The sequence below is a fragment of the Cetorhinus maximus genome, chromosome 11, assembly GCF_964194155.1.
Source record: "Cetorhinus maximus chromosome 11, sCetMax3.hap1.1, whole genome shotgun sequence".
NCBI lineage: Eukaryota > Metazoa > Chordata > Chondrichthyes > Lamniformes > Cetorhinidae > Cetorhinus > Cetorhinus maximus.
In genome coordinates this window covers 137,808-162,933 of record NC_135889.1, presented here as the reverse complement: position 1 = coordinate 162,933, position 25,126 = coordinate 137,808, and the positions used below count along the sequence as shown (strand labels likewise).

At 46.0% G+C, this 25,126-nt stretch overlaps 1 protein-coding gene across 1 annotated transcript in view; it reads left to right on the top strand.

Moving 5' to 3' along the window:
* Window positions 1–1,040: 1,040 nt before the first annotated feature.
* LOC144686939 (NACHT, LRR and PYD domains-containing protein 3-like) overlaps window positions 1,041–25,126 on the top strand; it is a 56,845-nt gene continuing 32,759 nt past the window's right edge. The window contains 5 exon segments of the mRNA XM_078552785.1: window positions 1,041–1,063; window positions 13,065–13,160; window positions 16,951–17,117; window positions 23,632–23,803; window positions 23,909–23,974. Coding sequence (XP_078408911.1) covers window positions 13,097–13,160; window positions 16,951–17,117; window positions 23,632–23,803; window positions 23,909–23,974 — 469 coding nt within the window. The 5' untranslated portion in view covers window positions 1,041–1,063; window positions 13,065–13,096.

Sequence of the window (25,126 nt, the reverse complement as noted above, 5' to 3'; positions counted from 1 at the left end):
CAACTGAGCAATTCTTTTCACATTCCTAAGATCCTCAATCAGAGCAGGTAGTTGGCAGGGGGCGGGGGAGGGTGGTATGGGGAGAATGGGTGGTGCAGGATGGGGAGTTACTTCTGTGCCCGCTCTTTCATATCACTCCTTCCAGATCATCATACCTCACTATTTAAAATAAAAACTCATCTCCCTTCTGGTTCCTTTATCAATTACAGATTCCATAAATCTGTCCTCCTCTGCTTCCGACCCCTCTGCCAATGGAAAAACTTCCTCCCTCACTATCAAAACCTTCCTCATTTTGAACTCCTCAGTTCAATCTCCCTTTAGCCTTCTCTGCTCTAAGGGAAACAGCACCAGTTTTCCCAGGGCTTCACATAACTGATGTTTTTTAAAAAATTCTTTCATGGGATTTGGGTGTCATTGACAAGGCCAGCATCTGTTGCATGTTCCTAAATGCCGTTGACAAGCTGGTGGTTAGTCACCTTCTTTAACCACTGCAGTTTATCTTGTAAAGTTTCTCATTCTTGCTACCATTCTGTTAATTCTGCTCCAGCTCTTTAAGTGCGGGACCTGGAAACTCTCGCTCAGGCCCAACCTGTGATTGATAAAAATTGAACATAACTTCCTCATTTTTGTAATCTATAACTCTGTTTATAACATAGAAAAAAAATGTCTCAAAATCTGAGAGTGTTTTCTTTGAAGTCTCTTCGGTCCTGCATCACGATTAAAATTGGACCACAAATTCACCGTGTTATTTTTAATTCAAAGGTTTGAGAGCATATCTGGCACCAGTAATTGAATAAGTAGAAAGCAATGGGAGTATAAGTTTGCAGATTGATATGGGGAAATGGAGAAGAAAATTATTGTTGATTCAGACATGGGAGGGAGATGGTTTTTGATACTTTCTGTGCTTTGTGGTAAGACATTTCTCTCTCTGTCTTGTTCCAGCTGTTCCCATTTGTACCTGTGGCCTGATTGGCAGAGTCTGTGAACTTGACTGCTGCTGTGACCCTGACTGCTCCTCTACAGACATCAGTGCCTTTTCATCCTGTCTGCCGGGCAGTGAACTGTAAGTCTCTGTTAGTGTGTTACTGCATTGCCTCCTGATCTGGCAATGCCATGATTTTAACACAGGAACATAAGTAGCTGTGGACATAAGCTGTGGACCCTTTGGCCTCTTGAGCCTGCTGCACTATGCCTGATCATAATGACTCTTCTACCTCAACTCTGCTTTCCTGCCTGCTCCTTATATCCTTCCTTTTTTTATTTCATTGAATGTGGGTGTCACTGTCTAGGCAGCATTTTTATTGCCCATCCCCAATTGAGAAGGTGGTGGTGAGGTCCCTTCTTGAACCACTGCTGTCCATGCAAGATCAAACGAGCATCCACAATCTCTGGGGTAGAGAATTCCAAAGATTCACAACTCTGAGTGAATCAGTTCCTCCTTATCTCAGCCCTGAATAATCTGTAATCCCATCTTCTAGATTCCCAGCCATGGGAAACAGCTTTTCAGTGTCTACACGGTCATGCCCCTTCAGATTCTTCTATGTTTCAATGAGATCACCTCACTAATGTTGAGTGATGCACAGAGCATTGGTCAGTTTAGAAACGGTTTTAGAGACCCACTCTAGGAGCTCAAAGCTGGGTGGATGAGCATTGCGTTCTACAACAAGAGTGGTTTCTGGTGGATGTTTTCTCCTGCTAATCCTCCTGCCCCGGGTCCACAGATGTTACTTCTCGCTGTCGTGTGTTGAACCATATGGGACGGCGTGATGGAAGGTATACTGCTGGTGGGTTGAGGAAGTTGTTGACTTAGAGCATTCTAGGTTAGACTAGACTTGCCAATTGCTTGCCCGTTGCAATTATCCTTCTGATGTTGGGGATGGTGTGGGGCGGTGGGGGCAGGGGTGCTGCTCTTCAGAGCAGGGAACCAAGGGAGGTGATTTGGGCAAAGAGTCCTGCATGATGTACGATGGTACATTTGTTGTGGTCAGATTGGTATCTTACTGGGCCTCAGTATTCTGCAGTTGAGTACATGATGGCAAGAGGAGAGATCCTCAGGATGTTGGCCTGTGATCCCCATGAGGAACTTGTCAGTTAACTGTGAGCCTGTTGCAGGTTATTTTTCTGCTGTCTTGCTGACGTGCTGCTTGTATGTAAGACTTCTGTCAAGGATGACGCCAAGATAGAAAAGGTGGCGATTGTTCAGACTCTGGCCATCCAGGGTGATGTTCAGTTGCCTGTTAGCGATGGCATTTTAAACATTCATTCAAGGGAGGTGGGCTTCGCTGGCTGGGCCAGTATTTATTACCCATCCCTAATTTCCCTTGAGAAGGTGCTGATGAGCTGCCTTCTTGAACTGCTGCATTCCATGTGGTACATGTGCACCCACAGTGCTGTTAGGAAGGGAGTTCCAGGATTTTGACCCAGTGACAGTGAAGGAACGGTGGCATATTTCCAAGTCAGGGTGGTGAGTGACTTGGAGGGAAACTTCCAGCTGGTGGTGTTCCCATCTATCTGCTGCCATTATCCATCTAGATGGCAATGACTGTGTGCTTGGAAGGTGCTGTTGAAGGAGCCTTGGTGAATTCCTGCAGTGCACCTTGTAGATGGTACACACAGCTGCCACTGTGTGTCAGTGGTGGAGGGAGAGAATATTTTTTGGATGTGGTGCCAATCAAGTGGGCTGCTTTATCCTGGATGGTGTCAAGCTTCTTGGGTGTCCTGGCAAGTGGGGAGTATCCCATCATACTCCTAACTTGTGTCTTGTAGATGGTGGACAGGCATTGAGGCATCAGAAGATGAGTTACTCATCACAGGATTCCAAGCCTCTGACCTGCTCTTGTAGCCATTGTATTTATATGGCTAGTCCAGTTCCGTTTCTGGTCAATGGTAACCCCGCTCCCCCCTCCCCCGCCCCCCAAGGACGTTGATAGTCGGGGTTACGTGATTGTAATGCCATTGAACGTCAAGTGGTTAGATTCTCTCTTGTTGGAGATGGTCATTTCCTGGCACTTGTGTGGTGTGAGTGTTACTTGCCACTTGTCAGCCCAAGTCTGGATATTGTCCTGCTCTTCCTGCATTTGGACGTGGACTGCTCCATTATCGTGAATGGTGCTGAACATTGTGCAATCATCAGCAAACATCCCCACTTCTGGCCTTATCATGGAAAGAAGGTCAGTGATGAAGCAGCTGAAGGTGGTTGGGCCGGGGACACTATCCTGAGGAACTCCTGCAGTGATGTCCTGGAGCTGAGATGACTGATCTCGAGCAACCACAACCATCTTCCTTTGCGCTAGGCATGACTCCAACCAGTGGAGATTTTCCCCCGATTCCCATTGACTCCTGTTTTGCCAGGGCTCCTTGGTGTAACACACTGTCAAATGTGGCCTTGATGTCAAGGGAAACCACTTTCACCTTACCTCGAGTTCAGCTCTTTTGTCCATGTTTGAATCAAGGCTGTAATGAGGTCAGGAGTTGAGTGGCCCTGGCGGAACTCAAACTAGGCATCACTGTGCAGGTTACTGCTAAGCAAGTGCTGCTTGATAGCACTGTTTCTGACCCCTTCCATTCCTTGACTATTGATCGAGAGTAGACTGATGGGGAGGTAATTGGCCGAGTTGGATTTGTCCTGATTTTTGTGTACAGGATGTGCCTGGGCAATTTTCCACATAGCTGGGTTGATGCTAACGTTGTAGTTGTATTGGAATAGCTTGGCTAGGGGCAGGGCAAGTTCTGGAGCATAAGTCTCCAGTATTATTGCCGGAATGTTGTCGGGGTACATATTCTTTGCCGTGTCCAGTGCCTTTAGTCGTTTCTTGATATCACGTGGAGTGAATTGAATTGGCTGTAGACTGGCATCTGTGATGCTGGGGAGCTCCGGAGGAGGCCGAGATGGATCATCCACACGCCACTTCTGGCTGAAGATTGTAGCAAATGCTGCAGCCTTATCTTATGCACTGATGTGCTTGGCTTCCCCATCATTTGAGGATGGGGATATTTGTGTAGCCTCCAGTGAATTGTTTAACTGTCTGCCGCCAGTCACTTCCTTTTGTATTCGGCCAGCTCGGCTTGGAGCAACCGAGCCACTCTTGGTGATGGACGTTGAAGTCTCCCTCCCAGAGTACATTTTGCACCCTTTCCACCCTCAGTGGTTCCTCCAAGTGGTGTTCAACATGGAGGAAGCCCTGATTCATCAGCTGAGGGAGGACGGCACGTGGTAATCAGCAGGAGGTTTCCTTGCCCATGTTTGACCAAGAGACTTCATGGTGTCTGGAGATGATGTTGAGGAATCCCAGGGCAACTCCCTGTTGACTGTGTATACCACCGTACTACCACCTCTGCTGGGCCTGTCCTTCCAATAGGGCAGGGCAGGGCATACCCAGGGATGTTGATGGTGTCTGGGACATTATCTGTAAGATATGATACCGTGAGGATGACTATGTCAGGGCTGTTGCTTGACCAGCCTGTGAGACAGCTCTCCCAATTTTGGCACTAGCCGCAGTCTGCTGGTAAGGAGGACTTTGCAGGATTGTGAGGGCTGAGTTTGCCGTTGTCATTTCCGGTGCCTAGATCGATGCCAGGTGGTCCGTCCAGTTTTGATCCTTTTTTGGGGATTTGGAGCAGTTTGGTTCAGCTGAATGGCTTGCTAGAGGGCATTTAAGAGTCAACCACATTGCTGTGGGTCTGGAGTCACATGTAGGCCAGACCAGGTAAGGATGGCAGATTTCCTGCCCTAAAGGTTATTAGTGAACCAAATGGGCTTTCACAACATTTGTCAATGGTTCCGTGCTCAGTAAAGTTTTAATTCCAGATTTTTATTGGATTCAAACGACAACATCTGCCTCCTGGGTCTCTGTATTACAAGTATAGCGGGGATCTCATTATGCCGTTGTGTTGGCATTGCAGGTGGAATATGCTAGAAGCTGTTTTACTGGTGCTCGGTTATAGGCACCATGTCTTGTGGTTGTCACCCAGCTTTGTTGCACCATAGTTAAATGAAACTTCAAGCTTCGGGGTATGAATCTGTAGGACACCGCAGATAACATCTGCATAGATTAACTCTCAGAACCAGGTTGGAGGTAAAAACAGAAAATGCTGGAAAAACTCAGCAGGTCTGTCATTAACTGTGGAGAGAGAAACAGAGTTAACATTTCCAGTCCATATGACTTTTTCAGAGCTAAAGGGAAGTGGAAATGTGATGGATTTTATACTATTTAAGAGGGGGCGGAGCAGGTGGAGCAAAATAGAAGGTTAGGGTAGGTGGGAGCTCAGGAGAGGTGGACGAGGATGTCATGGACAGAAACAAAGGGAGTGTTAATGGTGGTGGTAAGAGCTAAAGAAGGTGCTGATCATGGCAGAAAGGTAATAGAAGAACAAGGCATAGCGCTGTGTAAAAGCACAACATATACAGAAAACAGTGACAGATGGTCCCTGTGGTGGGGGGGAGGGATGGTGGTGAAAAAGGATAAAACAAAGAATATATAGATTAAAAATAAATAAAAGTAAAGAAGTATTTTTTTTAAATGAGTAAAAATGGGGGTAAAGATGGAGGAGAGAGAGAGAGAGACAGAGTTACACAGAAACAGGCCCTTCATGTCCGTGCCAGCCATCAAGCACTTATCTATTCTAATCCCATTTTCCAGCACTTGTCCTGGAGCCCTGTCTGCTATGGTGTTTCAAGTGCTTATCTAAACACTACTTAAATGGTGTAGGGGTTCCTGTCTCTACCACCCCCTCAGGCAGTGTGTTCCAGATTCCAACCACCCTCTGGGTGAAAAAAAAATTCCTCAAATCCCCTCTAAACCTCCTGCACCTCATGTTAAATTGATGTCCCATCGTTATTGACAACTCTGCTAAGGGGACAAGTTTCTTCCTATCTACCCTATCTACACCCCTCATAATTTTGTATACCTCTATCAGGACCCCCCTCAACCTTCTCTGCTCTAAGGAAAACAACGCTAGCTTATCCAGTCTCTCTCCAAAGCTGAAATGCTGCAGCCCAGGCAACACCCTGGTGAATCTTGGCTGCACCCTCTCCAGTGCAATCACCTCCTTCCTATGGCAACCAGAAGTGCACACAGTAATCCAGCTGTGGTCTAACTAGTGTTTTACACAGCTCCAACATTACCACCCTCTTCTTATATTCTATGGCTCGGCTAATAAAGGCAAGTATCCCATATGCCTTCTAATCCCCCTTATCTACCTGTGCTGCTACCTTCAGGGATCTTTGGACATGTACACCAAGGTCCCTCTGATCCTCTGTACTTCCTAGGCTCCTACCATTCATTGTGTATTCCTTTGCCATGTTAGTCCTCCCAAAATGCATCACCTCACACTTCTCAGGAATAAATTCCATTTGCCACTGCTCTGCCCATCTTACCAGCCCACCTATATCTCACTATTACAGGACTTTCCTCCTCACTATGTACAACACCACCAATTTTCGCGTCATCTTCAAACTTACTGATCATACTTCCTATATTCACATCTAAGTCATTAATGTACAGAACAAACAGCAAGGGTCCCATAACTGATCCCTGCAGTACATCACTCGTTACAGGATTCCAATTGCAAAAACAACCTTTGACCCTGACACTCTGCCTCCTGGCACTAAGCCAATTTCGGATCCAATTTGCCAAATTGCCCTGGATCCAATGGACTCTTACTTTCTTGCCCATTCTCCCATCTGGAGCCTTGTCAAAAACCTTACTTAAGTCCACGTTGACTACATTAACTTCACTACCCTCATCTACAAAACTAGTCACCTCCTCGAAAAATTCAAACAAGTTTGTTAGACATGATCTCCCCCTGACAAAGCCATACTGACTATCCCAGATTAATCCCTGCCCCTGCGAGTGGAAATTAATCCTGTGCCTCATATTTTTTTCCCAATAGTTTCCCTACCACTGATGTTAGACTCACTGCCCTGTCATTACCTGGTTTATCCATACTAGGCTTCTTGAATAATGGTGCCAAATTCGCTGTCCTCTAGTCCCCTGGAGTCTCTCTTGTAGCCAGAGAGGATTTGAAAATTAGTGCCAGAGCCCCTGAAATCTCCTGCCTTGCCTCACAAAGCAGCCTTGGGTACATCTCACCTGGGCCTGGGAATGTATCTACTTTTAAGCTCGCTAAAACCACTAATACCTTTTTCTTCAATGTTAATTTCTTCAAGCATATCACAGTGCCCTTCCCTGATTTCTACACCTACATTGTCCTTCTCCATAGTGAACAAGGCTGAAAAGTAATCGTTCAAAACCTCACTCTCTGGCTCCACGCAGATTGCCACTTTGGCCCCAAGTGGGCTCTATTCTTCCCCTGGTTATCCTCTTGCCCTTAATATATTTATAAAATGCCTTCGGATTTTCCTTTATCTTGTCCGCCCGTGTTTTATCTTGCCCCTGTTTTGCTCTCCTAATTATTTAATTACTCCTGCGCCCCACCCCGCACCCACCCACACTTTCTTTACTCCTCGAGGGCTTCTGTTGTTTTCAGCCCTCTGTATCTGACATAAGCCACCTTTATAAACTTATTCAATGTGCTATATCCCTTTGACATGCAGGTTTCTTGGACTTGTTGGTCCTACCCTTCACCTTCAGGGGAACATGTTGGCCCTGAACTCTCACTATTGCGTTTTGAATGACTCCCACTGCTCTGATGTGGACTTTCATACAAGTAGCTGCTCCCACTCCACTTTGTCCGGATCCTGACTGATCGTATTGAAACTGGCCTTCACCCAGTTCAGTAACTTTCTTTCCAGCCCATCTTTGTCCTTTTCCATAACTACCTTAAATTTCAGAGTTGTGGTCACTGTCGCCGAAATGCTCCCCCACTGACACTTCTCCCACTTGCCCGGCTTCATTCCCTAAGATTAGGGCCAGGACTACCCCTTCTCTTGTAGGACTTTCTACATGCTGGCTCAAAAAGCTCTCCTGGATCCACTTTAAGAATTCCACCATTCACATCATGAGCAGCCCAGTTAATATTGGGGAATTTGAAATCCCCTACTATTATTACCCTATTACTTTTACACTTCACTGAGATTTCCCTACATATCTGCTCCTCTCTCTCCCCCTGAATGTTTGGAGGCCGAAAGTACACTCCCAGCAAAGAGATTGCCCCCCTTTATGTTTTTAAAGTTCTACCCATATGGCTTCATTTGAGGAATCTTCTATGATACCATCCCACTTTACTGCAGCAATTGACCCTTGATCAATAGGGCAATGGCACCTCCTCTTTTACACCCTGCCCTGTCACACATGAAGATTCTATACACTGTAATATTTAGCTGCCATCCCTGTCCTCCCCTCAACCATCTCTCTCCGATTGCACCAACATTACATTCCTATGTGTTAATCAATGTCCTCAATTCATCGGCCTTACTGGTAAAACTCCTTGGGTTAAAGTAAACGCAATCCAGCTTTGTGCCTTAACAGGTCTATATTTGTTCTCCCTTCCAGATTGATTCGTTTCCCTTCTATATTTGGCTGTGCATCACCCCCTACTGTACCTCCGCTCTGCATCCCATCCCCCTGCCAAATCAGTTTAAAGCTGCGCCCCCCCGTCCCAGCCAGCAGCACTAGCAAACCCCCCCCAGAAGGATGTTTGTCCTGTTCCAGTTCATGAGCAAATCTCCGACTTGTACAGGCCCCAACTTCGCCAGAAACAGACCCAATAATTCCGGAAACTAAAGCTCTCCCTCTTGCACCATCTCTTCAGCCACGCATTCATCCTTTCTATCTCCTATTCCTATACTCACTAGCACAAAGTTCATGGTCTGAAGTTGTTGTGCTTAATGTTCACTTCAAAAGGCCGTAAATTACCCAATCAAAAGATGAGGTGCCGTTCCTCCGGTTTGCCTTGGGCTTCACTGGAGCATTGCAGGAGCCATGGACGGACATGTGGGCATGGGAGCAAGGTGGTGTGTTGAATTGGCAAGCAACAGGAAGGTCTGGGTCATGCTTGCAGACTGAGTGAAGGTGTTCTGCAAATCGATCCCTCAGTCTGCGTTTAGTCTCCCCAATATAGAGGAGACTGCTTCGGGATCAGCGAATACAGTCGGCAAAATTGAAAGAGGTGCAAGTGAAGCGCCCTTTCTCCTGAAAGGAGTGTTGGGGCATTGGATCATGAGAACGGAAGCAGTAAATGATGAGGTGTTGCACCATCTGCAATTGCATGGGAGGGTGCCATTGAAAGGCGATGAGGATTTGGGGGCTGATGGAGGAGTGAACCAGAGTGTCACAGAGGGAATGCTCCCTACGGAATGCTGACAGGGGGTGAGGAAAAGATGTGTTTTGTGGTGGCCTCATGTTGGAGTTGACAAAAAATGGTGGGGGATGATCCTTTGAATATGGATCCTGGTGGGGTGAAAAGTGAGGACACGTGGGACCCTATCAGGGTTCTGGGAGACAGGGGAAGGGGTGAAGACAGAAATGTGGCAAACAGTTCCTCTGACATGTCCTCCTCCTTCCTTAAGTGAGGTTTTCCACCCACGGTGGTTGACAGGGCCCTCAACCGTGTCCGGCTCATCTCCCGCGCATCCGCCCTCACACCTTCTCCCTCCCTCCCAGAAACATGATAGGGTCGCCCTTGTCCTCACTTATCACCACACCAGTCTCTGCATTCAAAGGATCATCCTCCGCCATTTCCACCAACTCCAGCATGATGCCACCACCAAACACATCTTCCCTTCACCCCCCCTGACGGCATTCCGCAGGGATCGTTCCCTCCGGGACACCCTGGTCCACTCCTCCATCACCCCCTACACCTCAACCCCCTCCCATGGCACCTTCCCATGCAACCGCAGAAGGTGCAACACCTGCCCCTTTACTTCCCCTCTCCTCATTGTCCAAGGGCCCAAACACTCCTTTCAAGTGAAGCAGCATTTCACTTGCACTTCCCTCAATTTAGTCTACTGCATTCATTGCTCCCAATGCGGTTTCCTCTACATTGGAGAGACCAAACGCAGACAGGGTGACCGCTTTGCAGAACATCTTCGGTCTGTCCGCAAGCATTACCCAGACCTCCCTGTCGCTTGCCATTTCAACACTACACCCTGCTGTCATGCCCACATGTCCGTCCTTGGCCTGCTGCATTGTTCCAGTGAAGCCCAACGCAAACTGGAGGAACAGCACCTCAATTTCCGACTCGGCACTTTACAGCCTTCTTAACTGAATATTGAGTTCAACAATTTTAGATGATGAACTCTCTCCTCCATCCACACCCCGTTTCCGATCCCCCCTTTTCCAATAATTTACATATATTTTTCTTTTCCCACCTATTTCCATTATTTTTAAATGTATTTCCATCCACTGTTTTATCTCTATATTTTAGCCTATTTCGATCCCTTCCCCCCACCCCACCCCCACTAGGGCTACCTGTACCTCGCTCGTCCTGCTTTCTACCCTTAATGTCACCATTTGCACATTCCTTAGCTAATGTCACCACCGTCAACACCTCTTTGGTCCTTTTGTCTATGACATCTTTTGGCAATCTCCACCAATCACTGGCCCTCTATCCAGCTCTACCTGTCCCACCCCCCACCCCCTCCCCCTTAAAGCAGCTTATATTTCACCTCTTTTCGATTTTCCTTAGTTCTGACGAAGAGTGATTCGGACTGGAAAAGTTAACTGTGTTCCTCTCCGCAGATGCTGCCAGACCAGCTGAGTTTTTCCAGGTATTTTTGTTTTTGTTCTCTTGTGCTGTAATCTTTCTATGTTGCAAGCAAGGATGATAAGGGGGAATCTGTAGATGTGGTGCACTGGATTTCCAAAAGGCATTTGATAAGGTGCCACATTAAAGGTTACAGCACCAAATAGGAGCTCATGATGGAGGGGGTAACACAATAACATGGTAGAGGATTGGTTAGTTAACAAGATGCAGGGAGTCAGAATAAGTGGTTCAATTTTAGGCTGGCAAGTTGCAACTAGTGGAGTGTCACAGGGATCAGTGCTGGGGCCTTAACTATATCCAGTTTATATCAATAACTTGGATGAAGGAACCGAATGCATGGTAGCTTAAGTTTGCTGATGACACAAAAATAGGTAGGAAAATAAGTTGTTAAGAGAACATCAGAGTTTACGAAGGGGTTTAGATAGGTTAAGTGAATGGGCAAAAATTTGGCAGATGGCGTACAATATAGAAAAAAAATGAACTTGTCCATTTTGGCAGGAAGAATAGAAAAGCAGAATATTATTTAAATTAAGGGAGATTGCAGAGCTCTGTGTACAGAGGGATTTGAGTGCACTGGGAGATGAATCACTAAAGATTAGCATGTTAGTTCAGCCAGTGATTAGGAAGGCAAATGGAATGAAGATAGGACAAAGCTGGGTCAGTGGGGGGTGCGGGGCCGGGTCAGTTGGGGGTGCGGGGCCGGGTCAGTGGGGGGTGCGGGGCCGGGTCAGTGGGGGGTGCGGGGCTGGGTCGGTGGGGGGTGCGGGGCTGGGTCAGTGGGGGGTGCGGGGCTGGGACAGTGGGGGGTGAGGGGCTGGGTCAGTGGGGGGTGTGGGGCTGGGTCAGTGGGGGGTGCGGGGCTGAGTCAGTGGGGGGTGCGGGGCCGGGTCAGTGGGGGTTTCAGGGTTGGTTCAGTGGGGGGTGCGGGGCTGGGTCAGTGGGGGTTTCGGGGTTCGTTCAGTGGGGGGTGGGTGTAATGTGAGTTAAACAGCTGATAACTAAATTTTACATTGTCTCAAACTTCTTTACAAATTAACGTGGAGAATAATTTAATTTGCAATTTGGAGAAAAGACTGATCCGAGACTGAATCATTTTTATACTTCGACAGTGGAGAAATGATAGGACACTGGCTGATAGTTTGTTTGGGCACAAGGGTATGGGCAGACATGCAGTGAGACACACAAGTGGAGAAAATGCAACAAATTGCATTTGTATAGCACCTTTCATTAACAAAACATCCCGTGCTGTTTAACAAAACCAGTACAATTCCTTTTTAAAAAGGCACCGAGATACTGAAGGAGTACCAGAGCAGGTGACCTAAAACTTTAGTCAGAGAGTTAGTGTTTTTAAGGAGAATTTGAAAGGAGGAGAGAAAAGTAACAGAGGCTGAGAGGCTAAGGAAGGGAATTCCAGAGCTCAGAACTTGGCCCCCAGTTTTGGACGATTATCATCCGGATGTGAAACATGTCAGACTTGGAGAGATGGAGGGCAGAGATGTCGATAGCTTCCAGAGCTGTTCGAGGTTACATAGATAGGACGAGAGGGGCCATGGAGAAATTTGAAAAGTGAGGTTGGGGATTTTAAAATGAGATGTTGTGAGACTAGGAGCCAGCGTGGACCAGTAGGCACAGGTGATGGGTAAAAGAGACTTGTTTAGAGTCAGGATACAGGAAGCAGTGATGAAGTAGAGCTGGGTGTCCTCAGCTTACATGTGGAACCAGGTTGCCAAGGGACAGCGTATTGATGAGAAATAGAAGAGGGCTAACGAGACATCATTGGGGGACTCCAGAGATAATGGTGTGGGAGTGGGAAGAGATTCTTTGGCTGCAATTTAATAGATAAGAATTGATCTGGGAACTTTTGCTGCATTTTCACCCAGCTGGGTGACAGCAGAGAGGAGTTGGAGAAGGATGATGTGGTCAACCATGTCAAAGGCTGTAGACAGGTCGGGAAGGATGAAAATGCTTCATTTCTTACTGTCAGAGCCAGGAAGGTTGTTATTTGTGACTTCAATAAGAGCCGTTTTGATCCTGTGGAATGGTTGCACCTTGATTGGAGGTATTCAAACATGGAATTCCATGAAAGATGGGCATGGATTTTGGAGATAATAACATGTTCAAGGACTTTGAGAGGGAAAAGGAGACTGGAGGACAGTTGTTTGCAAGGACAAAGGGGTCAAGCGTGGGTTTTTTGAGGAGAAGGGTGAGAGCAGGTCGTACATTGTCTAGCAGCCAAAAAATCTACCATCTGTATCACCGTGACATTTGTGAGATTGTAAAATCTCTAACGGTATCCTGCAAATAAATGCTGTGCATCGCCTCACTGTTTGAAGCTGTCAATGTTCTTCTGATTTTAATATATCCATCTAATCCTTGTATTCGTCTAATATTTATTACAGAACATCCTAATCTGGGAACATCTGTCAGCACCATGGCTGAAGGTCCAAACGAGACAGAATATCCAACAACTACAAAAAGAATGAGAATGGGCACAGGTATGTTCATAAAATACTTCAGAATAAAATTTCTATGCTAATAGATTGACCATATCTTGTGCATTACTTGCAGCTCAGACAGGAAGAGGGAACAGGACAGGGACCGAGTAGAAGGAGTTAAATGATTGACCCTCTAACGGGATATCACAGTCACAGGTTGAGGGAGCCCCTGAGTTCTGGAACTGTTCAGTAGATACCTGGCATTGGAGCCATGCGTGGCCAAATGCTGCCATGATGGCAGGGACAGTCACCTCATCTCAGATCTAGAATCAATAGGCTGCTTACAGAAGAGGGTTCCCTTGTATTGAAGTTTTTATTATAATCTCACTCCTGAAAGGTCTGGCTCCAATCTTTTTTACTATACTCCCTAGTCATAGAGCCATGGGGAGAATTCCACACCAAGGCAGTGACCCGCACCACCTCCCTGGATTAAAATTAAGCTGCACCAAGCTCCATGTGACTGGGAGTGTCCGAGCCAAATTAACAGCCATAGGGCCATTAATTGGCTCAGAACAAGACTTAAGCTGCTATCAGAAAGGATGTCCCACCTCCGAGAGCTACCTGATCATAAAATGGCAAGTAGCATTCATGCCATACAAGTGCCAAGCAATGATGGTCTCCAACTAGATAGAATATAACCATCTCCGCTTGACATTTAATGGCATCACCATCATTGAATTGCCCGCTCTCAACATCCTGGGGGTTACCATTGACCAGTAACTGAACTGGATTCGCCATATAAATACTGTAGCTACAAGAGCATGTCAGAAGCTGGGAATTATGAGGAGAGTAACTCACTCCTGTCTTCTCAAAGTCTGCCCACCATCTGCAAAGCACAACTTAGGAGTGCAATGGAATATTCTCCCCTTGCCTAGATGTCTGCAGCTCCAACAACACTCAAAAATCTACACCATCCAGAACAAAGAGCCCACTTGATCGGCATCCCATCCACCACTTAAAACATTAAAAAAAATTAATTCATGGGTTGTGGGCTTCACTGGATAGGCCAGCATTTATTGCCCATCCTGAGTTCTAAATTGCCCTTGAGATGATGGTGGTTAGCTCCCGCCTTGAACTGCTGCAGTCCATATGGCGCAGGTATATCCACAGTGCTGTTAGGGAGGGAGTTCCAGCAACAGTGAAGGAATGGTGATATATTTTCAAGCCAAGATGCTGAGTGGCTTAGAGGAGAACTTCCAGATGGTGGTGTTCCCATCTATTGCTGCCCTTGCCTTCTGAGATGGTAGCGTCTGTGGGTGGGAAGGTGCTGTCTAAGCAGCCTTGGTGAGTTCCTGCAGTGCATCTTGTAGATCGTACACGCTGCTGCTACTGTGCGTCGGTGGTGGAGGGAGTGAATGTTTATGGATGGGGTGCCAATCAACCGGGTTGCTTTGTACTGGATGCTGTCAAACTTCGTGAGTATTCATGGAGCTGCACTCATCCAGGCAAGTGCAGAGTATTCTATCACACTGCTGACTTGTGCCTTGTAGATGGTGGACAGGCTTTGGGGAGTCAGGAGTTGAGTTACTCACTGCAGCATTCCTAGCCTCTGACCTGCTCTTCTAGCCACTGTATTTATGTGGCTAGTTCAGTTCACATTCTGGTCAATGGTAACCCCCAGGATATTGATGGTGGAGAATTCAGCAATAGCAATGGCATTAAATGTCAAGGGGCGATGGTTAGATTCTCTCTTGTTGGAGATGGTCATTGTCTGATAGTTGTGTGGCACAAATATTACTTGCCACTTGTCAGCCAAAGCCTGGATATCACCCAGGCCTTGCTGCATGTGGACATGGACTGCTTCAGTATCTGAGGAGTTGTGAATGATGCTGAACATTGTGCAATCATCAGTGAACATCTCCACTTCAGACCTTATGATGGAATGAAGGTCATTGATGAAGCAGCTGGAGATGGTTGGGCCTAGGACACTACCCTGAGGAACTCCTGCAGTGATGTCCTGGGACTGAGATGATTGACCTCCAACAACCACATCCATCTACATTTGTGCTTGGTCTGACTCCAACCACTGGAGAGTTTTGCCACTGATTCCCATTGACTACAGTTTTGCTAAGGTTCCCTGATGCCACACCCAATCAAATGCTGCATTGATGTCAAGGCAGTCACTTTCATCCCACCTCTGGAGCTCAGCTCTTATGTCCATGTTTGAAACAAGACTGTAATGAGGTAAGGAGCTGAGTGATCCTGGCGGAACCCAAACTGGGTGTCAGTGAGCAGGTTATTGCTGAGAAATTGCCGCTTGAAAGCACTGTTGCTGACTCCTTCCTTCACTTTACTGATGGTCGCGAGTAGACTGATGGGTAATTGGCCGGGTTGGATTTGTCCTGCTTTTTGTGTACAGGACATAACTGGGCAATTTTTCACATTGTAGGGGCAGGTGCCAGTATTGTAGCTGCACTGAAACAGCTTGGCTAGGGGCGCGGCAAGTTCTGGAGCACAAGTCTTCAATACTGTTGCTGGAATATTGTCAGGGCCCATAGCCTTTGCAGTATCTGGTGCCTGCATCTGTTTCTTTATCACGTGGAGTGAATTGAATTGGCTGAAGACTGGCATCTGTGATGCTGGGGGCATCTGGAGGAGGCTGAGATGGATCATCCACTGGGCACTTCTGGCTGAAGATTGCAGCAAATGCTTCAGCCTTATCTTTTGCACTGATGTACTGGACTCCCCCATCATTGAGGATGGGGGTATTTGTGGAGCCTCCTCCTCCAGTGAGTGGTCTAATTGTCCGCCATCATTCATGACTGGACATGGTAGGATTACAGAGCTTAGATGTGATCCAATGGTTGCGGAATCACTTAGCTCTGTCTGTTACTTGCTGCTAATGCTGTTTGGCACACAAGTAGTCCTGTGTTATAGCTTCACCAGGTTGACACCTCGTTTTTAGGTATGCCAGATGCTGCTCCAGGTGTGCCCTCCTGCACTTTTCATTGAACCAAGGTTAATCCCCTGGCTTGGTGGTAATGGTTGAGTGTGGGAAATACCGGGCCATGAGGTTATAGATTGTGGCTGAGTACAGTTCTGCTGCTGCTGATCGCTCACAGCACCTCATGGTTGCCCTGCCTTGAGTTGTTACATCTGTTTGAAATCTATCCCAATTAGCACGATGATGGAGGGTATCCTCAATGTGAAGACATTAGCTCCTTCCACCACTTACGCACAGTGGCAGCAGTGTGTAGTGTCTACAAGATGCACCGTAGCATCTCACCAAGGCTCCTTTGACTCCACCTTCCAAATCCATGACTTTTACCACCAAGAAGAACAAGGGCAACAGATGCATGGGAGCACCAGAACCTGCAAGTTCCTCTCCAGGCTACACACTATCCTGACCTTGAATAAAATCACTGTTCCTTTACTGTGACTGTGTCAAAATCCTGGGACTCCCTTCCCAGAAGCGCTGTGGGCATACATGCACCAGATATATTGCAGTGGTTCAAGAAGGTGTCTCACCACCTCCTTCTCTGGGGCAATTTGGGATGGACAACAAACGCTGGCCTTGCCAACGACTCCCACATCCAGCAAACAATAAAGACAATTGCTGGGTTTAAATTTGAGATTGATAGCTTCTTGTTAACCATGGGTATGAAGGGATTTGGGGCAAGGTTAGGAATTAGGTCACAAATCAGTTATGCTATCACTTAATGTTTCTGGATTTTCACACTTTGTTTGATAATGTGGCTCACAGGAGGATTCAGTCGCTTCCTGTAAAGGAAGTAGAACAACGTGGCTAGAAATTCAATGATGTTTGTTTTTCTCCATTTTGTGTTCACAGATCCAAACTCCAGAATCACTGAGTTCTTGACAAAGTGGGATGATTTCCAGCTGTTCCAGTTGACAAAGTTTTACTGGGACAGACTAGAACAGGCGATTGAAGAAGGGGTGGATGGAATCAGCTCATTGTTAACATACGAGAAGATTTTCAATGGAAAAGAACATCGGGTAAGTGGGAGGGTTGCAATGAGTTTGGGTTATTTAAACATTACAGAAGTTGCAGAATGTAAGGATGATAGAAGACCAAGATCTATCTAGATCATCTTCTAACACCCGGGCAGTCACATGCTGATAATGGTGATAAATCAACCTCCAATAATTAGTCTACAACAGAACCAAGCATGAGGTGAGGAAAGCCTCAGAGCTTTGGGAACCGTAGACCCAAAGTGATCTGTTTCTTCCAAGCATACAACACTTACCACATACAGATACAGCAGCATTGTGGTTATGTTACTGAATTAACAAACTAGTAGCCTGGACTCATACTCCAGAGACCTGAACTTAGATCTCACTGTGACAGTTTGTGAATTTGATCTAAGGTAATTAGATAATATTGAATTGTCATCAAAAGCCATCTGGGTGGCTCATGTCCTTTAGGGAAGGAAACCTGCTGTCCTTACTCATCCTGACCTGTATATGACTCCAGACACCCAGCAACATGGCTGACTCTTCACTGCCCTCTGAAATGGTCTAGATCAACATGCAACACAGCTATAAAAAGGTGTAATAAGAGCTCCCAGCATTGGATTCAGTCACAGCTCAGTCGACCATGCAAAGTCCCCACTAACATTGAAGGACTTGTAACAAATGTGACTAATAAAACAACAGCCTGACATAAGAATAATCCTGTCAATATGACCATCAAACAACATCCCAGACTCTTCTGCTACTATTCCTGAGTATGCCCTTTCCCACTAGATGGATCCACCAGAGATGGCAGCCTAGGGGTATACAGTAACCAGGGAGAGTCCTCAATATAGACTCAGAACCCCAGGAAATCTCTTGGCATGGGGCCAAAGATAGACAACAAAACCACCTGCTGATTATTGCCCTCCTTCAGTTGGTGAATATGGACTCCTCCAGGTTAATTAGAGAAAGCAGGGGCAGAGAATTCACTATAGGTGGGGACTTAATTTCTCCCATCAAGAATGGCTCGGTAGCACCACTAATGACAGAGCTTTCTGAGTCCTGAAAGACATATCTGCCAGACTGGGCTTGCAGCAGTTGGCCAGAGAACCAACAGGAGGTGGAACCCTATTTGTCCTCACCCATCTACCTATTGCAGATGCATCTGTCTATGACACTATAGGAGTGACCACCGCACAGTTCTTGTAGGAAATGAAGTACCGTCTTCAAATTGAAGACACCTGTCATTGTGTTGTGCGATAGTATCACCGTGCTAAATGTGATGGATACACAATAGATCTACTGTCTCTAAACTCACTATCCACAAAGCACTGTGGGCCATCAGCTGCAGAATTGTGGTGAGGCATATCCATCACTCCACCATTTCAATCAAACCAGGGGCTCAACCCTGGTTCAATTAATGTGTAGGAGAGCATTGCAGGATCAGCATCAGGGGTATAAACATGAGATGCCTACCTGGTGAGGCCACAACACATCACCATAACATATATACTTCACATCTGTCTTCACCCAAGAGAATGAGGATGAAGATATCGAACTCGGGGATAGAGACTGCAAGGTTCTTGAGCAAATTGATATCGGGAGTGACAAGGTATTGGAGGTGTTGGCAGGCTTAAAAGTGGACAAATCTCCAGGTCCGGATGATGTGTGTCCCAGACTGCTGAGGGAGGCAAGGGAGGAGATCGCAGGGGCTCTGACTCAAATTTTTAATTCCTCTCTGGCCACGGGGGAGGTTCCAGAGGACTGCAGAACAGCTAATATGGTTCTGCTATTTAAGAAGTGTTATAGAGAGAAGCCAGGGGACTACGGGCCAGTGAGCCTCACGTCAGTGGTAGGGAAACTATTGGAGAAAATTCTGAAGGAGAGAATCTATCTCCACTTGGAGAGGCAAAGTTTGATCAGGGATAATCAGCATGGCTTTGTCAGAGGGAGGCCATGCCTAACAAATTTAATTTAATTTTTTGAGGAGGTGACCAGGTGTGTAGATGAGGGTAGTGTAGTTGATGTAGTTTATATGGAATTCAGCAAAGCCTTTGACAAGGTCCCACATGGGAGACTTATAAAGAAGGCAAATGCACATGGGAGACAGGGTAATTTGACGAGGTGGATTCAAAATTGGCTTAGTTGTAGGAGGCAGAGTGTGATGACAGAAGGATGTTTTAGTGACTGGAAGCCTGTGTCCAGTGGCGTACCACAGGGATCTGTGCTGGGTCCCCTATTATTCATCATTTATAAAAATGACATAAATGACAATGTGGGTAGGACTAGTAAGTTTGCGGATGATACAATGATTGGCCGGGTGGTTAACAGTGAGGTTGAGTGTCTTGGGCTTCAGGAAGATATAGACGGGATGGTCAAATCGGCAGATAAGTGGCAGATGGAATTTAACCCTGTAAAGTGTGAGGTGATATACTTTGGAAGGAGTAATTTGACAAGGAAGTATTCAATGAACGGCATGACACTAGGAAGTTCTGAGGAACAAAGGGACCTTGGCATGTGTGTTCATAGATCTCTGAAGGAAGAGGGGCATGTTAGTGGGGTGGTGAAAAAGGCATATGGGACACTTACCTTTATCAATCAAGGCATAGATTACAAAAGTAGGGAGGTCCTGTTGGAGTTTTACAGAACCTTGGTGAGGCCACGGCTGGAGTACTATAGGAAGGATGTGATTGCACTGGAGGGGGTGCAGAGGAGATTCACCAGGATGTTGCCTGGGATGAAAAATTTAAGTTATGAAGAGAGGTTGGATATACTTGGGTGGTTTTCGTTGGAGCAGAGAAGACCTGAGGGGTGACCTGATTGAGGTGTACAAGATTATGAGGGGCATGGACAGAATAGATAGGGAGCAACTGTTCCCCTTAGTTGAAGGGTCAGTTACGAGGGGACATAAGTTCAAGGTGAGGGGCAGGAGGTTTAAGGGGATGTGAGGAAAAACGTTTTTACCCAGAGGGTGGTGAAGGTCTGGAATGCGCTGCCTGGGAGGGTGGTGGAGGTGGGTTGCCTCACATCCTTTAAAATGTACCTGGATGAGCACTTGGCACATCATAAAATTCAAAGCTATGGGCTGGTAAATGGGGTTAGGTAGGTAGGGCAGGTGTTTCTCACGTTTCGATGCAGACTCGATGGGCCGAAGGGCCTCTTCTGCACTCTGTGATCCTGTGATATTCAGAAGCAAGTGATCCCACAACCAACAGTGCATATAGCTTTGCATTCCTGCCAGACCAGTAATATTGTGGTGAACAGCTAAACAACTAACTGGAGGAGAAGAATCCACAAACATTCACATAATCAATGATGGGGAGCCCAGCACGAATGCAAAAGATAAAACTGAAGCTTTTGCAACTATCTTCAGTCCGAAGTGTTTAGTGGATGATTCATCCACTAGGTTCTGGTTCCCATTATCACTGAAACAAGTCTTCAGCCAATTTAAATCCCTCCACATGATGTAAAGGAGCAACCGAGCTCACTGGATACAAGGTCCCCAACAATATCCCGGCTGTAATGCTGGAGATTAGTGATCCAGGACTAGCCGCAATTCTAGTCAAGTTGTCTCAGTGCAACACTCGCATCTCCCTGATAATATGGAAAATTTCACGGGAATATCCTATCCATGAAAAGCAGGACAAATCTGAGCCAGCAATTGCAATTCCATCAGCCTACTCTCAGTCATCAGCAAAACAATGGAAGGTATCATCGACAGTGCTTTGAACTGGCCCTTACTCAGCAATAACCTGCTCACCAATACTCAGTTTGGGTTCTGCCAGGACCACTCTGTTCCAGACCTAATCGCAGCTTTGGCTCAAACATGGCCAAAAGAATTCCAGAGGAAAGGTGAAGGTGCTTTCCCTTCACATCCAGGCAGCATTTGAGCTAATGTGGTATCATGGTGTCCTCACAAATTGAAGTCAATGGGAAACAGCAATCATATTACTTCTCAATCTCTTTTTCCAGTGAGGACGCGCCCAGTTTACACAATAGATCCTCGCCCAACACCTCCATCCTCTCAAACGTTCTAGTTGTTCTCTTCAGTAGCTCTCATAACCTTGTTGTACTGAGGCAGTCAGGACTATACACAGTATTCTAAGTATGGTCACACCAATGTTTTTAGCAAGTTGCAAATTACCTCACACTTTTGGCTCAATATTGCCCTCTTAATACACCCCAACACCTAATTTGCTTTCCATGCTGCCACTGAGAATTGTTCCCACATTAGATAACGGAATCACCAAATCTTACAGAATAGAAATGGGAAAATGGATAGAACTGTAAATATTGTGAATCTGACACAATGACATGAAACTGAAAACACCCAGCAGATCCATCATTATCTGTAAAAGGATAGGGGAATGATTCAGGTTTATCTCTATAAATAAAAAGAAAGAGTTTGATGAGGCTGGGAAAAGGAGAGAACAGGGAGGGTATAGTGGGAAAGCAATGAACTACTAGGAAACTTCTAAACAGTAAATTGAGAAATGGTAGATGACAAAAATAAGCCTGTGGGTTAAACAAAAGACATTTGAAAACAGGGGAGAGCTGAAAATGTGCAAAACCCAAACTAAGAAAGAAAGCCAAAAGAAAAATCTGTGGGTCAGAAAAAAACAATCATTTCCCCCATCGATGCTGTGATTTTATCTCATGCTTCGGAGGCTTGAAGACTTTGATCAATTCATCCTTTAGTCTGCTCACCTTGAATCCTAAACTCTCAAATACCCACATTAACAATAACTCCTCATCCCTGGTAACATCCTGATGAATCTGCAGGACAGTTCCTTCAGTGTTTATATTTCATTCAATAATGGAGTGTCCAAAACTGCACACAACTGGAATAAATTATTTTTCTCTGCCCTCTTGGTGTGACCCATCACTCCTCATGGGAGCATCAGCAAACTAAACTCATTCAATCTGCAACTTCCCCTCCAACCACTCTGACTTGGAACTCAATCACCATTCCCTCACTGTCACTAGGTCAAAATGAGAATGTCCTTCCCAGCAGCACTGTGGGTGTACCGGTACCAGATGGACTGCAACAGTTCAAGAAGGTCGCTCACCACCGCCTTCTCTAGGGTCATTAAGAATGAGTAACAAATGCTGACTTAGCCAGTGATGCCCACATCTCGTCAAAGAATATTTTAAAACTCCTGTCCCTGTTTCTCACTCTGACAGTCACCCCTCATGGGTGAACATCAGGTAATTGAGTTCATTCACTGTGTAATTTCCTGCCTCTATACCCTTGGTGTGGAACGTAACTCCCTTTTCCTACTGTTAGACATTGGAAAAATTGACCCCATTGTCTGCTTTCCCAGCCACAAACTCCATCTTCTCACCACTTGTTTGGATTTCTCCCCCTGGTCACTGACTAAAGCTTAGCCAGGCTATCTGGGATTTCAGTGTCCAGCTTCAAGCTGAACTCAATTTGCTGCAAACTTGCCAGCACCAAAATGTCCTATTTCTCTCCACATAACACTGCAAGTCTCTACCCCTATCTCAACACTTCTCCTCAACCTTCATCCATGGATTTGGAACAGTTGAGTGTGGAGGTAACCAAGGTAACCTTGCAACCTCTGGAATGTTAAGCTACTCAGATTCTACTGTCTTTACCCTGAACCACTCCCGGTCCCAGATATCACTTGTGTGCTCACAAACCTATAATATCTCCCAGTCCTCAGATGCCTTCAATTTAAAATTCCCATTCTTCTGTTTAAATAACTCAATGACCTTGACCCTTTCGTTCCTTGTAAGCTGCCCGAGTCCTGAAACCTCCCATTGGAATTCTCCATTGCTCTGACTCTGGCCCTATGAGCAGCCTCTCCTTCACACCACCACAGTGTTCAGTTATCTTGGGTCCCACTCACTCTCAAAACCTATCCACTTCCCACTCCTTACCAAGTTTTCATACTCGTAGCAAATTTGCAAAAATATCAAGCTTCTGAACTTTCAGTTACTGAGGGGGAAATTGATCGGATTGATTGGATTTTTCACCATTATTATTGGTCGATTCTCCTGACAGATAAATCAACAGTACTGGTTTGGTTCAGTCAATGGTGATTTCTCTGCCAGTTTTCATTTTAAGATTCCCATTCTTCTGTTAAAATAACTTAATGACCAGAATCTTCCCTTCCCTGCCACCAGAGATCTGATTTGCTGCTATTTTCTTGCTGAGTAAATGAGAAACTGTAACAGCAAGAAGTCAGTGTGAGGAAACAGGTGGATCATATTGTCAATCAATAATTTGACAAAGAAAACTCATCACACTGATCACATTAAAATACTGCAGATTGTCAATGATTCCTCACTCTCCCCAAAATGTATTTCAGACTTCTGGCTTAGTTTATTCACATTTATTTGCTGTTAATGACTGAAATGAGATGAAGATGATTTTTAGTGAATGTTCATTATGCATCAGTTCTTGGCCCAGTGACTGTTTATTGTGCTCAAAACAATTGGAAATGCCATCACTGAGCAGATCCTTTCCTTCTCATTCTCAGTGTTTATCTTTCACTCTGATCCTCAATATATTCATTATTATTCTTTGCAGAAAGTCACCGAGCTCACGGATAAGGGAAACCGGGCGGAGAGTTCCAAGCTTCTCCTAAGTCTGGTGATGGAGAAAGGCTCTCGGGCCCGAAGGGTGATGTGGGAATCCTTTGTGAAAGTGCATCATGGGGTCCCAAAGTTGGATAAAATAATAAAAGAAATACAGGAACTTGGTACGGTAAAATCACACAGTGAATTCAATTTCAGATTCAAACATTGCAGATTTTGCTATAACATGACACAGATCTCATTTCATGAAAGTTAATTGCTTTAAACAGGTTCTGATCCATTTGATTACATGAACATTGGAAGAGGCTTATCTGAAGTACCCAGTCACCTGAAAGGTAAGAGATGAAATGGACATTTAAAACCATTTCACTTTTTTTTATTCATTCACGGGGTGTGGGCTTCGCTGGCAGGGCCAGCATTTATTGCCCATCCCTAGTTGCCCTTGAGATGGTGGTGGTGACCTGCCTTCTTGAGCCACTGCAGTCCATGTGGTGTAGGTACGCCCACAGTGCTGTTAGAAAGGGAGTTCTAGGAATTTGACCCAGCGACAGTGAAGGAGCGGCGATATATTTCCAAATCAGGATGGTGAGCGACTTGGAGGGCAACCTCCAGGTGGTGGTGTTCCCATCTATCTGCTGCCCTGGTCCTCATAGGTGGTAGTGGTCGTAGGTTTGGAAGATGCTGTCTAAGGAGACTTGGTGAGTTTCTGCAGTGCACCTTGTAGATGGTATACACTGCTGCTACTGTGCGTCAGTGGTGGAGGGAGTGAATGTTTGTGGATGTGGTGCCAATCAAGCGGACTGCTTTGTCCTGGACAGTGTCCAATTTCTTGAGTGTTATGGGAGCTGCACTCATCCAGGCAAGTGGGGAGTATTCCATCACACTCCTGACTTGTGCCTTGTAGATGTTGGACAGCTTTGGGGAGTCAGGAGGTGAGTTACTCATTGCGAGATTTCCAGCCTTTGACCTGCTCTTGTAGCCACAGTATTTTTGTAGCTAGTCCAGTTCAGTTCCTGGTCAATGGTAACCCCGAGGATGTTGGTAGTGGGGGATTCAATGATGGTAACACCATTGAACATCAAGGGGCAATGGTTGGATTCTCTCTAGTAGGAGCTGGTCATTGCCTGACACTTGTGTGGCGTGAATGTTACTTGCTACTTGTTAGCCATGCCCTCCTGCACTCTTCATTGAACCCCTGGCTTGATGGTATTTGTAGAGTGGGGGATACGTCGGGCCATGAGGTTACAGATTGTGTTCGAGTACAATTCTGCTGCTGCTGATGGCCCACATCGATGCCCTGTCTTGAGTTGGGTGGATCTGATAGAAATCTATCCCATTTAGCACGGTGGTAGTGCCACACAACACAAAGGAGGATATCCTCAATGTGAAGGCGGGACTTTGTCTGCATAATGACTGTGCGATGATCACTCCTACCGATACTGTCATGGACAGATGCATCAGCGGCAGGCAGGTTGGTGAGGATGAGG